The sequence below is a fragment of the Xyrauchen texanus genome, chromosome 22 (assembly GCF_025860055.1).
Source record: "Xyrauchen texanus isolate HMW12.3.18 chromosome 22, RBS_HiC_50CHRs, whole genome shotgun sequence".
Classification (NCBI taxonomy): domain Eukaryota; kingdom Metazoa; phylum Chordata; class Actinopteri; order Cypriniformes; family Catostomidae; genus Xyrauchen; species Xyrauchen texanus.
This window is the reverse complement of record NC_068297.1, coordinates 7,964,159-7,979,000: the sequence shown is the minus strand read 5'-3', so window position 1 is coordinate 7,979,000 and position 14,842 is coordinate 7,964,159. Positions and strand designations below refer to the sequence as shown.

At 39.7% G+C, this 14,842-nt stretch overlaps 1 protein-coding gene across 1 annotated transcript in view; it reads left to right on the top strand.

Moving 5' to 3' along the window:
• LOC127662569 (nidogen-2-like) overlaps positions 1 to 14,842 on the top strand; it is a 50,126-nt gene that overhangs the window by 15,736 nt on the left and 19,548 nt on the right. The window contains exons 7-10 of the mRNA XM_052153813.1: positions 1,577 to 1,822; positions 2,499 to 2,699; positions 3,446 to 3,673; positions 11,165 to 11,311. Of these exons, the coding sequence (XP_052009773.1) occupies positions 1,577 to 1,822; positions 2,499 to 2,699; positions 3,446 to 3,673; positions 11,165 to 11,311 (822 nt within the window). The remainder of the gene's footprint in view (positions 1 to 1,576; positions 1,823 to 2,498; positions 2,700 to 3,445; positions 3,674 to 11,164; positions 11,312 to 14,842) is intronic.

Sequence of the window (14,842 nt, the reverse complement as noted above, 5' to 3'; positions counted from 1 at the left end):
TGAGCCTTCTTTCAAAGTGACACGTCTGGGTTGTGCTGAATGACAGATATTTGTGTCTGAAAGAAAATATTCTGTGGAGAGCTTCCTCAGCTGTCAGATATTCATGTGTACAGTAGGAGCTTTGTGTGCTCCGAGAGGTAGGTGGTGCAAGGAGGTTTTGGAGAGGGAAAACCTTCCACTACAGATTTGTGTCAGTGAGAACAGCCTTGCCTTTCTCATTGTGTGGGACAGAATCACTTAGAAACACAGAACTGGAAGAACTGTAGTTTACTAGACTCATTAACAAGTAAACTGGTTTCTTAAAAGGTGCACAATGTTCCACTTTCTGTAAAGGAGAAAAACAAAAATGATGTCATCATTTACTAACTTGGACTTTCTATTTTGAAGTTCCAAAAGAGGACCAAAAAGCACCATAAAAGGAGTTCATATGCCATGGTTGACATCAGTAATGATAAAAAAACGTTGTGTCCAAAATAAATGGATTTGAGAGATATGGTGGAGGAATAATGACTTAAGAAACCGTGGAAAAGAATAGCTCAGACATTCTTAAAAATACCTGTTTTTGTGTTCCATGGAAGAAAAACATACATGATTTGAACGGAACAAGTGGATGTAAATAATGACAGATTTTTCATTGTTGGGTTGGGTAAGCTGTTCCTTAAAGTTTAACCCCTAGTGGGGTACTTTTGAAAAAAGTAATAATAATGTAGTAATAAAAGATTGTACTTCCCCATGAGAATAAAGACTTTTAAGACATAGGTCTCATGAGACTCCAGACTGCAGGTTCCCCTGAAAGGGACTTCACCCAAAAAAATGCTAATTCTCTAATCATTTACTCATCCTCATGCTACCCCAGATGTGTGATTTTTTTTTTCTCCTGCTAAACACAAACCAAGTTTTTTGAAAAATATCTCAGCTCTGTAGATCCATACATTGCAATTAAATGATGGCCAGAACTTTGAAGGTCCTAAAAGCACATTAAGGCAGCATAATATAAATCCATACAACTCCAGTGGACAAAACCATGTATTTAGAAGAAATAAAGATCAATTTAAGTCCTTTTTTCTATAAATTTTCCTTCCTTCCCAGTAGGTGGTGACATGCATGATCATTGTGAATCGCCAAAAACAAATAGAATGTGGAAGTGAAAGTGGAAATTTATAATTAAAAGGGATTTGATCTGTTTCTCACCTACAGTTATCATATTGCTTCTGACGATGGATTTAACCACTGGAGTTGTATGGATTACTTTTATGCTGCCTTTATATGCTTTTTGAAACTTAAAATTTCTGGCCATCATTCACTTGCATTGAATGGACCAACAAAGCTGAGATATTCTCATAAAAATCTTTGTTTGTGTTCTTCAGAAGAATGAAAGTCAAACATCTGGATGGGATAAGGGTGAGTAAATGATGAGAGAATTTTGAACTATCTCTTTAAGTTAACGAATAAAATAGTTGACTTGTTTTTTTTTTTTTTTCAGTTTAGGTATGAAACAGCTATCCACAGAGATTAGTGAAAGATCATTCAGAGCTTATGTACCATGTATGACTTTGTCTTCATCTTGTCCTATCAGGTGCCCCTCATCGTGTGAATGGAAAGGTTAGGGGGACCATATCGGTTGGCGGGACTCTAATTCAGCTTGACAGCATTGACCTCCATGCCTACATCGTGGTGGGTGATGGACGTGCGTATACTGCCATCAGTGAGGTCCCAGAGCTGCTGGGCTGGTCCCTCATGCCCGTGTCCCCCATTGGAGGTCTTTTTGGTTGGCTCTTCGCCCTCGAGCTGCCAAATAGCTTTAATGGCTTCAGTATCACCGGTGAGGCCTACATGAGCTCATCTTCTACCTGTTTTATGGCATTGTATATTGGTTTTACATATGGTCTCCTGTCGAGAGATTTCAGGCACAGAGTTTTGCAGTTGGGCCACTCCAGAAGGTGTATTTTCTTCTGTTGAACCCATCGTGATGTTGGTTTACTCCTTTGTCCTGTTGCATCACTCGACTTCTGTTGAGCATCAGTTGGCAGACAAATGACCTTAAAGGGATAGTTAATCCAAAAATGTCAATTCTGTCATAATGTACTAACCCTCATTTTTTTCCAAACCAGAATTACTTTCTTTCTTCCATGGAACACTAAAGAAGATTTTAGGCAGAATGTTAGGGACTGACAGCCTCAGTCTGCATTCTCTTTCACTGCATCTTTTTTTGCCAAACAATGAAAGTGAATGGTGACTGAGGCTGTCAGTCCCTAACATTCTGCTTAACTTCTTCTTTTGTGTTCCATAGAAGAAGAAAAAAGTTATATAAGTCATATTAACAACATATGATGGGGAGTGACTGTCCCTTTAAAATCTCCTGCAATTTCACTACATTAATTAATTTGTGCATCTGGATCTTATTTTGCTAAATGTTTGTTAGCAGTTAAATGACCAAGTTACAACACTGCACTTTAACAACCTTTAACATTAGTTGAAAAGCAAGATTTTTTTCACAGGTGCGGAGTTCACGCGGCGTGCCGATGTGACCTTTTATCCCAGTAACCAGCGTCTCAGCATCGTCCAGACCGCCACAGGTTTGGACACTCAAAACTACCTCAGTGTGGATACTCATTTACAGGGCAGCATACCCTTCATACCTCCTGGTGCCACAGTGCAAATGGAGCCATTTAAGGACACCTACCACTATTATCCTTCATGTGAGTTTTTCTTTTCTTGAAAGGCACAACTTTCCATATTTCTGCCTTGAATCATCAGCCCACTTAAGTTTCTGGATTCGGATCTCATTTCAGTTTATGTTGCCACATTTATGTTGCCACATTACACAGTTTTATATTCACAACATAGGTTGTGCTGGAATCTAACAAGCTAGTCATTTAGCTGACACTCTTTGTATTATGTAAGTGCTCTTGCTCAAGGGCACAATGGTAATGTTTATGGATCACATATCATGGGGTTTGAACTGGAGTTTGACCGATGGTGGATTTTGGCAGTACAATTACTAAGCTAGTAAAAAAAGGCAGATAACTTTTTTAACCCTAAATTAAAAATATAATCCTGGGTCATCTTGTTCTATGTTTCACACTGGTCGTACTTTACCCTGGGCTAGTAATTCACAGCTGTAGAGCAGGGTTTCATAACCCAGGGTTAAAAGCAGTGCGAACATTCTTTTAATATTAATCCAGAGTTAAAAAGTTGACTTAACCCAGAGTTAAAAGTGATGTTGTGCCAAAAAACACCAGCTACAAACTGGCTCCTGTCATATCAAGTCTACTTCCACTCTATTTCCTTTCAGGAAGCAGTGTCTGATCTCAATGCACCATAAAGATAAGCTGTTGTTGCTGAACGTGATGTTAGAGTTTACCAATGAAATTCTGTTCAACGTTTGGTGTTTTTTGTGATTTCTGTTTCTTGGTGTGAACTTATCCCATCTCTGTGTTCACAGTGATTACCTCTACGTCAGTGCATGAGTTTACTGTTGTGTCAGTGGAGAATGGAGCTGAGACCTTCACGTTCCAGGTCAAACAGAATATCACATACAGGGACTGCAGTCACGGACCCCGTAGCAGACTCGAGACACAGGAACTGAGAATGGAGCGAATATTTGTTATGTTTGTCAAAGAGGAGCGCATCCTTCGATATGCCATCACCAACAAGATTGGCCCTGTTGGAGGTAGGTTTCCATGAAAGTTTCATTTTAAGGATGAAGTTTAAAATTCAGCAGTAAGCCACTTGAGATTATGTTACAGTGATTTCACTTAATTTACGTGGTAAGTTGTCAAAAACAATGTTAATTGGACCCTCCTTAAACATAGTGAAGTCCATTAGGATCTTGAGTTGCTTATTGCTTTTATAACAACAGTGACAAATGACAAAGATGTTCAAAATATAGTGTAATTTGTAAACAGTATTAATCAGAATAAACTTTCACCGAGTTATACTGAAGTTCATCAGCCAAAGGCTGTTTATGGTTGCCAAGCAACTTTAAAGTAGTAGTTATACAAAAAATTAAAAGCTGAAAAACACCTTTTACCACAGTCACCATTAACTTTCATTGTATGGGAAAAAGATGGAATGAAAATGAATGGAGACTAAAGTTGGCGCCATACTAGCTGATTCCAAACAACTCAATTTTGGCCGAGGGTGTCACATGTACAGATGTACGTTTCAATAGTTTGCAAGTTAATGTAATCCTGCCGTGAGGATAGTGTAAATATGTTTGGCTCGCTGTCCCTGGAGGAGGGCTCGAGACTTGACCCGAGCTCGAATAACAGCAGCATGGATGTAGGCAGCTGTTTATATACGCTTACTCTGGTGATGTGATTGGTCAGATTAAATGAACATACTCCTCCCAAACTTTGTTATGAAACCCCATTTTACTGAGATCTCAAACTCGGTCAGAGGTACGACATACTTGCCTATACGAATGGTGGATGGTTGACCAACATACTGACTGAGCGCCACTCTCACTCTGATTCCCCGTCACATGGATCTCGCCTTAATAACAGCAGGAGTACCATGTGACCATAAACAAATGTAAAATTTAGGATGTGATTCATGGAGTAACTTTACCTTGTGAAAGTGTGTGATTGTGTATTTATCCCTTCGAGACTTGCCATAGAGCATGCATGTCCTTATGCAGCATTCATTGAGTAAATAAATTACGTTCAGATTTCATTAGTCATTTAGTGTAGGAGAAAATGACAGAATCACTGTGGTTCACAATCAGCGTTTGTGATGATATGCAGTTGAGTGTGATGAAATCATTCAGCTCAAGTTAACGACTTGTCAGTTCTTCAGTAAAAGAAGAAGCTCAGTGGTCACTTGACGAGATCACAATGGCCTACCTCTGCGACAGAATTTGTTTTTTCAAGCAAGCCTCAGTTTTTAAAGCCATTAACTCAGCAGGGAGTCCCAGTAAAATACCATTAAAAACATCAGCTAAAAACGGTCTCTACTATAGAGAGTCTACTAAAGAGAGTCTACTATATTTCCTTTCAGGAAGTTGAGTCTGATCTCAATGCACCCTAATTATAATCTGTTTTTCATGTTGTTGCTGAATGTGACGTTAGAGCCTACCAATCAAATCCTGTGGGGTTTTAAAGTGCCTAGTATTGAAGCCCTCAACTGCAGTTCTTCAGTAAAAGAAGAAACTCATTTGTCACTCGATGATAACAACATAACCCTCTGCGACAAAATGATTTTTTCAAACAAGTCTGATGTGCTTTTCAGTTTTTTAAGCCATTAACTCAGCAGGTTAATGGCTTAAAAGTCCTGATTTGCAAGTGATTAACGACTTCCTGCTGACAGATGCTAATGCGTGCTCCGTCTCCCTCCGCCTGGCCGGTGATTATGTTAATTAACCTTGTGCTTGAAAATCATTGGAAAAATCAGCTAGCGTGGTGCCAGTTTTACATGCTGCTTGACATCTTTTGTGTTCAGTAGATGACAAAATGTCATACAGTTTTGAAACAACAAGAGTGTGAGTAAATGAAACAATCAGAGAAAGTTCACAGGTGTGTCTGTTTTATAGCGATCCAAATAAAGCTCATCCAATCAGATTTTAGAGCTGGAATAAACTGCTTAGCAAGTGATTATTTTTTATGTGAAACATTTGACCAAATAGTGTTTTTAGAACTTTTTGTTGGTCGTTTTGGTTTCTTAGGTTATCGATTTTTCTCCGAGTCAGCTCTTGTTATGCCTCCTTATACAGTATATGCCCTCCTCATGTAGACTGACCCTCATATTTGGAATAGTTTCTTTATTAACATGCTGATGGATGTGGTAATGAGAAGTCTGGCTTTCACACAGGACTTACACTGGCTCGAGTTCAGCTGTCTTTCTATCATGCCCATACGAGGGCTAAGATAACCACCCAGAGCCATCTGCTGCTTTCTAATATGGCCCAGCATTAGACAGCAGAGGGAGGGGAGAACTGCACTTAAAGTGAACTATGTCTGTGAAGTGAGCCTGTAGTATTTTATGGAGCTTTGTGTGTGAGACTTAAACCTTGTGTTTGTAACAAATCCTTTTAGCCAGCAAATTCCCTCATGGTATAAATAAAATGTTTCATTTTTAACCACTGGATTTATGACCTTGTAATGCAGTTTTGTGCCCAGGAGAGATTTTAATGGACTACAGCACATCACATTTTGGTTTGAATGGCCTCTTGGTTCCTGCTATTGCTGTAGATGTTGACTTTTAAGATGACAAGTGGGGCTGGGATGAGCATATCACCAGCTGTATTGTATCTAGTCCGTAGGCAGAATAAGTTCGAAGCATATCCAGTTTCCTGAAGGAATTTTTGCATCACACAACTCTATCGCTAAAACCTGATGTGACTTTTCTTTTACTTGCTGTTCACTCAAGAAAGAAAGGTTTATAGGAGATGTTAAAACATCTCTGCATAAAATTCTTGCAACCTAGCAAAATTTCTCGCCATGATAAACATGAATCAGGCCTCATTTGGGTTAAAGCAATATCTTCCAACACAAGCTAGTTTTTAACCAAAGCAACTTACAAATGTGCAGTGTCAGGTAAGTTACTGTTTACTAATTAAAAATGACAAATTATTGATATGCAATTGTAACTGAAAAGTAATCACATTACTAATTACTTTACTTGAGTAAAACAGAAACTTTTACGCCTTTTTTGCTCAATGAAATCAAAATAATGTCTATATTTCCTCCTTGTTCATTGTCGCATGCAAGCCGTACACTTTGCACCACACATTTTTCCCTTACAATGGCTTAATTAGGGGATGTATACCCTTCAGCTGTCACAGAAACGCAAATAGGCGTACAGTGCATAACCATAATTCTATACAATTTGGAATTCCCAATGCGCTCTAAATTCTTGTGGTGGCGTAGTGACTCGCCTCAATCCGGGTGGCGGAGGACGAATCTCAGTTGCCTCCACATCTGAGGCCGTCAATCCACACATTTTATCACGTGGCTTGTTGAGCGTGTTACCGCTGAGACATAGCGCGTGTGGAGGCTTCATGTTATTCTCCGCGGTATCCGTGCACAACTCATCACGTTCCCCAAGAGCGAGAACCACATTATAGTGACCACGAGGAGGTTACCCCATGTGACTCTACCCGCCATGGCAACTGGACCAATTTGGTTGCCAAGGAGACCTGGCTGGAGTCACTCAGCACGACATGGATTCAAATTCATGACCCGTGTCAGTGTCTTTACTCGCTGAGATACCCAGGCCCCCTTAATTCTATAGTTTTAAATTAAATTAAAATAACGTTTTAAAGGACTACTTTTATGACACCTTTGGCTCCTTTTTGAAGCCTTAATGTAAGTCACAATCAACTGCCAATGTATTGACAAGAAGGACTGGAGTATTCATTACAGTTATCCCTGTTGTGTTCCAAATTAGAAAGTCATATGATTTTGAAACAACATGAGTAAATAATAACAGACGTTTCAAGATGTTCTTGCTGTTTGACCAGGTGTTGATATGTAACTATAGCGAGTGCAATAGATTCCAGAGTCCTTATACACAGTATCCCCTCATGACAGATTTAGAGTACGGAGTTCGGAGGAATAGTTGTGGAGTGATGTTTTAGGGAACAGAAGGACACCCCGGAAATCCTGTTCCCTAAAGATCCATGCTTCTTCCACATGGACCCTGGCCGAAGCTGGAAAGCACAGCTGCTGCTGTCTGTCCAGCATGCCAAGACTAGCATTTAGTAATTAGGCCAATGGTGACACTTAAAGGGATAGTACACTTTTCAAAATTTGAAACCTGTCATCATTCACTCACCCTCTTATTGTTCCAAACTTGCCTGACTTTCTGTCTTCTTTGGAACCCGGAAGGAGATGGTAGAGAGAATGACAGCCTCAATCACCATTCAGTTTACTTGTATGTAAAAGAGATGCAATTAAAGTGAATGGTTATTAAAGCTAATATAATTTGTGTTCCACAGAAGAAATAAATTCATATGGTTTTGGAACACCATGAGGGTGAGTAAATTATGACAGAATGTACATTTATGGATGATTTATGGATGAAGTCAGATGTTTGTGTCTGTGTAATTAGCACAGCTGTCAAACTTTTAATGGGCCATGGCTCCAAAAGCTCTCATCTCACACACACAAACACACAGTAAACTTATGTTAGGTGTTTGTGTTAGAAAGTGGGGACAGTTCTTCTCCAGGTCATGACAGCAGTTTCCCACCTGGTGCATCCACCTCCTTTGTCTCCGCCCCACCGGTCTGTCCCTGTCCCTTTAATTAGCACCAAAGTTAAAAACAACCAGGGACCCCCTCCAAATCCACTTTAGCAACATTTGTCCTCTAGTTTCGCTACACTTTCAACCCTCCCCTGTGGAGTCACTTTAAAGGGGACTGTCTCTCTCATTCTCTCTCATTTCAAACAAAAGTCTTCCTGTCTGCCTTTGATAATTGGCCAAATTGGTCCCTGGCCTGAGATGAGGAAATCAAGCTGTTTTTAATGTGTAATGAGGAGGCGTTTGGTATGGAGGAACGTAGTCAGTATGGCCCAAGGGTCCCAACAATGGGTCCCTCATGGTATTCTGTATGGGAAATTCTACTGAAGCACAATTAAGTTTTGTTGTCTTTGTCTAAGAAGTTCAGTAATGTCACTTATAGTTTCAGTTCGATAATACTAGGTGTTCTGTTTTAATGGTGTCGTAGCCACCCTGAGTTTTACAACTATTTTAAAGGTGTTGTGTTTTCCAGGTCAAGTACTTTGACCTCCGAGGTCATTTGAGGAATGATGGCCCATTTGAGATTGTGTTCACACCTCTCCATATGTTAACACCTGTGAATGCACATTTATTACAAGACCCCCATTACTCAATATCTGAAAAGCCATCTGTGGTTCTATAGCATCACTATTATAAGATAATGTCTGGTGCTGACATCCCGGCATTCCCCCTTGCTGTTATGGCTGTAGTAATGAAGTTAGTTTTCCCTCAATTATTTGAGAAGCTTCCTCTTAGGATGCAGACTCTTAGGAACAGCTGCAGTGACTCACAGGGAAGATTGAATCATGCATCCAGTGTGCAATCCCCAGCTGTGTTGACGTTGAATTTAAAAACAAAGTGGAGATATGGCCTGTTGGGCCGTGCATGTGTTGTGGTTTGATATGCAGTGGTGCTCATGCAGGCAACTTAGATTACCAATTGCCCAGTTTAACATGGAATCGTTTGGTATTTAGGGGAATAGAATTGCATTTCATATTAAGCCGGCACCATAATCATGCGGGCGGAGGGAGATAGAGCATGCATTAGCGCCTGTCAGCGGGATGTCATTAATTAGTTGACCGTTGGGACTCCCTGATGAGTTGATGGCTTCAAAAACTGAAAAAACACATCCAGCTTTCTTGAAAAAATCATTCTGTCGCTGAGGCGGGGTCTTGTGTTCTCGTCAAGTGATCAATGAGCTTCTTCTATAACTGAAGATCTGACAAGACATCAAGTTGATCTGAACGTTTTCATCACACTCAGCTGAATATCATAGTTAGTGATTGTGTCTCCAAGTTTTTTTCCTGCCTTTTTTTCCTCCCCTAAAATGACACCAGAAAGCAGAGACACAATAGTCTGCTTTTATTGTACGTAATTTCTTTACGTACTAAAAGCTGCATATGGACACTTGTTCTACTGCAAGCCTTAAAAGGATAAATATACAATCACACACTTTCACAAGGTAGAGTTACTCTATGAATTGCTTCCTAAGGGCTTTTTCACACCTGGCTCTTTTGCAGCATTTGTTTCGGAACCTGGTGCGTTTTCTCCCTTGGTTTGGTTTGTAACGGCATATATGAACACGGCAATCACACTCGGATCTGCACCAAAATAGTTGGTCCAATACCACCTGGACCTGGAAATTTGTAGTTCAGCTCTTCACTGTAATTCATCATCAAAACACAGATATCGGCTTTTGGTGGCTATATAGGTCGATCTTCACGCTTGCTTCTCTCTTTTGGATAGCGGCAGAACAGACACGGCGGTAGGACGGCGTCACCAACTTTTTGTCAGATAAAATGTGGCTTCTCTCTTTCTGTGTGTATGTGTGTACATGTGTGTTTGTGTGCGGATGCGAGAGGGAGAGTGTGACCGTGAGAGAGGTACTTGTCAATGCAAAAATAATGCAAAGCAGCTAATGACCACAATCACAATGATAATTTCATAATTTTGGACCGTTTTAAAATACAACCTTGTGAAAGTGAACCGAACCATGAAGAAAATGCAACATTGTACCTGTTTTAGCCCCTGTTTCGAGCAAGTTACAAGTCTGAAAATGGCCAAAATCACTCTATTACTATTGTTTATGCTCATGTGGTACTCCTGTTGTGACAGGGAATCAGAGAGAGAGAGAGAGAGTTGCGGTGAGTCGGTATGTTTGTCACCCTTTCACCATTTTGCATCGGCAAGTGTGTCATACCTCCGACTGAAGAAAGCGAGATCTCAGCAAAATAGTCTGCATGTGTGACACCCTCCAGACAACCTCAAAATCAAGTTGTTTGGAGTCGGCTAGTGTGGTGGCGGCATTAAATCCAAATGGGATGCAGTTTGTCCTATATTTTAAGCGTTTGTAATTGGAGCAGGAATGTCCCATTGATGGCTGGTAGACAGTAGGCAACCCAGTGGTCGATGAGTTAAAATCTGGCTTGTGCCTTTCCCAATCTCTTTCCCTCCAAAAATATATGACTTCCTGGTGTAAGTACAGGTTGGTGAAGGCTAGCTAAGTAACGTTAGCTAATTTCCAACCAAATGTTAGTTAGTATAAAATGACTTGACTAATAATTTACACTAAAAACACACAAAAACACACTACTAATGGCATAAATCGGTGAGATTCGAAATACTCCTTTCCATAACTGTTCTAGGAGGACAATATGTCAAATAATTAAAAATCCTCGGGCTCTGGAGACATTAGAAGACACTTACGTGCTCAAGCTGATACCCCTGAGAAGGCCCTGAGCTAGGGAGTCGATTTGTTTTAAGAAATTAGGGAAATGTGGCGATTAGGGAAAAATGGTGAAAATGTAATGGGGGTCCAGAACCAGGCTTTAAAAAAAAAAGTGTTCAGAGTTTTTGTTTTTCAATGTGCTTATTTTTCTAGGTCATTTTTAGGTATTTGTTTGTTCCTATTTATAATTTCTCTGCCTCCACATCTTTCTGCAGCTAGAGACCCAGAACCAGAAAATGTGAACCCTTGTTACTCTGGAAATCATGACTGTGACACAACTGCAGAGTGTGTGCCGGGCGAGGGCCAGGTGTTCACGTGTCAGTGCGCCACAGGTTACCGAGGAGACGGACGCAACTGTTATGGTAAGATAATTGGGTTTGAATGGAAATACAGTGGCTGTAAAAAGTATTTTGACTCTTGAGCCACAATTAGAAAATGTATGAATTTCTTGTATTATATAGCAAAATATCAAACCAAGTGGCTATTATTTTAAATAAATATTTTACAATCATGCATTTTAAGCACAACATTACACACAAATTATTTTGTTACATTTGTTACAGCCAATATTTTTCAAAATTAAGACAAAAATGATTTCAGCACTATCTGGTTGTCAGATGTTAGTGGAGCATATCCATAGTTAATATGAAGTATTAAACCTGTTGTGACTCTGCAAGGACACCTGTGTGAACTTCAGGGGAAACTGACATCAAATATCTACTAAAAAGATGTTAAAATAGCTCAGACAATTGTAAAGTTATCATTGAGGAAAAATTGCCCTTTTTCTTAAACATTTCTAATTGTGACGTAAGTGTCCAAAAGTGTCTAAATACTTTTTGGGGCCACTGTATGTCGTCTTATTTATATCGAATCTTGCTCTCAATGCTAACACACTCTCAAGCTGTAAATTCAATTCCAGGCCCTTGAAACTCTGTTTAATCTGTTGAGGGTCTAGAGTTCTTTGGGAGTAACCTTTTTCTGGGAATAACCCAACAGTTTGTGTTTTGTTTAAATTCATTTGAGTCTTGAATCTGTGTAACATCAACCCTGCGATTCGTTCTGAAGTGGGGTTATCACCACTGTAGTACAACGTACATTAACTAGATATGTCCTATCCAATCAGTCAGACTGGTCCAGAATTCAGCTGCTAGGCTTTTAACTGGAACAAGGAAACGAGAGCATATTTCCCCTGTATTGATTTCACTACATTAGTTACCGATCCAATACAGAATCAAGTACAAAGTGTTGCTGTATGTTTTTAAGGCTCTTCATGGTCTTGCACCTGAGTACATCTCTGCTTTAATAAGTTTGCATCAACCTTCAAGGTCTCTCCGCTCTGGTGATCAGCTGTGTCTATCAGTTCCTCGATCTTGCCTAAAAACTCAAGGTGATAGAGCTTTTGTGGTGGCAGCCCCTAGACTTTGGAATGAGCTTCCATTGGTCATAAAATCATCTCCGTCTCTATTCTCTTTCCAGGGAGCCTTAAAAACGTATTTATTTTCGCTAGCTTTTAATTAATTGCATTATAAATTGTACTAGGTCAATTTTATCATATCCTGTTTTTATTGGTTTCAAATGCTTGTTGCATTCTTAAGCTGTATGTGTGTGATTTTATTTATTTTTTGTAACTCCATGTACAGCACTTTGGTACCCAGTGTGGTTTTTGAAAGTGCTCTATAAATAAAATTGAGTTGAGTTGAGTTGAGTTGAGACACAAGTAGAGGAACACTCAAGCCCTTTTTCCACTGGTATCCACCTTTTTCCTGACTTCTCCATGAGCGGCGCCATTATGGCGAGAGACTTCCTCTCGGATGCTTCACACTTCCGCTTAGTTGTTGTTATCAGCTAGACTGATGTTACTGGTGATTGCAAGCAGCGGATGCTCTGGATGAATAGTCGCTGTTATAGCGTGTTATAACAACTACAGGTGGCTTAAAAACTGCTGTAAAATTAATGTCACAACAATAAGCCCCCACAAAAGCTGCCAATGCTGAAACATTTCAAGTCAAACCAGATGTACATTTACATTTACGCATTTAGCAGACGCTTTTATCCAAAGCGACTTACAGTGCAAATATTACAGGGACAATCCCCTGGAGCAACCTGGATTTAAGTGCCTTGCTCAAGGACACAATGGTGGTGGCTGTGGGGATCGAACCAACGACCTTCTGATTACCAGTCATGTGCTTTAGCCCACTACACCGACACCACTCACGTGTAATAAGCAGAGGTTGCAAAAAACTAATTCTCTTGCCTATTTTTAAAACACTGACAGATAATTCCAAATGATGTCCTTCATTTTGTAAGATAACAAAGATGAAAAACATTTAAACCAAGCTCCTTGTTGTTGTTTCTATTAATCATCTTTACAAGGTTCATTCATAACTCATGTCGCACTGTGAGTTTATTTGAATGAGGGAGAGAGTTGTTGTCGGCAGAGTGTGTGAGAAGGCGGCACTTGTTAATGCAGAAATAATGCCATAAATCGGAAGAATTTTAAATGGAACCTATGATGATCATACACCCTCTTTTCACAGACATGTCCTCTTTTTCAAACCTTAATAAAGCATCCGGTCGGATTTCTAGATTGCCTAAATGTCCGGGATTTGACTGTTTTCATACTGAAGTGCACAACAAGAAACGCAATGAAATCGAATGCATCATATTCGTGGATTCTCTCTCTCTCTCTCTCTCTCTCTCTCTCTCTCTGTGTGCTGTATGTCTGTGTCTCTCTCTCTTTCACACACACACATACAGGGCGCGTGCAGCGAACGCAAGAGTCCAGTAACTTTACCATGCAAATGTGTGTTCTCATCTGTTCAGGATTGCCATCGAAACCTAATGTCCATACGCAGACATTAGTGAGTAAGTGATTTAAGTTAAGTAAACACAGACAGTAGTGGTTTTAACCACCACGCAAACCACACAATTGCGTGGGGCCCCGGATGTCCCCGCCCCGTGTAGGAAAGCGCAGCAAAAATACACTTGAGGGGAGATATGATATTCTGAGTACACACGCGAATACGCTGTTGTCTGTGGTCTCAGAATGGTTCATAAAGCCTCCGGGTTTGCGTCAGTTTTGTCAAATAGGACTTTGGGTTAGGGTTTGTAACTTATGAAAAAATATACAGACCCTCCGAACTTGTTTCACCCACGATGCGCGAATGGAGAAGTTAGGGGCCGTTGACACAGAAAGTGTTTTTTCGTGCATCTACTCTGTTTTCCATTGTTTTCCTTTGTAAACACGCTCAGGATGAATTTTCTTGACTCTACACCAGTCTTGCTGTTTCATCGTTGCCTCACATAGGACTGGCACATTTTTAGACATTGTGTCAAATTAAAAATAATTCAGGTTTTAAAAATTCATGACGAGACACCTGCGTTCTGTTTCAGTTGTTGCGCTGCATCTAAATTGTTTTTAGTGCAGGTGTCACAAAGATTTCATGTTCTGAACAAGTTCAGGTTGCAAAGATGTGACTGTTGCAATGTTTAACATTATTCCAGATTGTTCTGCATTAAGCAAAGTTTCAGTGCTGGATAAACAGCAATGTTTTATACCTTCTGCTCTAGTGTGCCTTGTATGTTTACTGTTACTGTTATGAATGTTGCCTACAATGTTTGTATAAAATACAGCCTTTTGCAACATGGTGAACAATACACTGCAGTGTTAGAATATAAGCTCCAGGTGAAAGTAAATAAGACAGAAATATATTACTATTTTATGCAACAAATCCTCAAGTAATAATAATAATACTGTATCATAATATAATGACAAACTGGGCAACTATAAATAATTGTTGGGTTATAATATTAGTAGATACTGTACTGGCTGAAGTAGTTTTGCACACCCTATTCACAAAAAAAATAAAAATAAAATATATGTAGGTAAATAT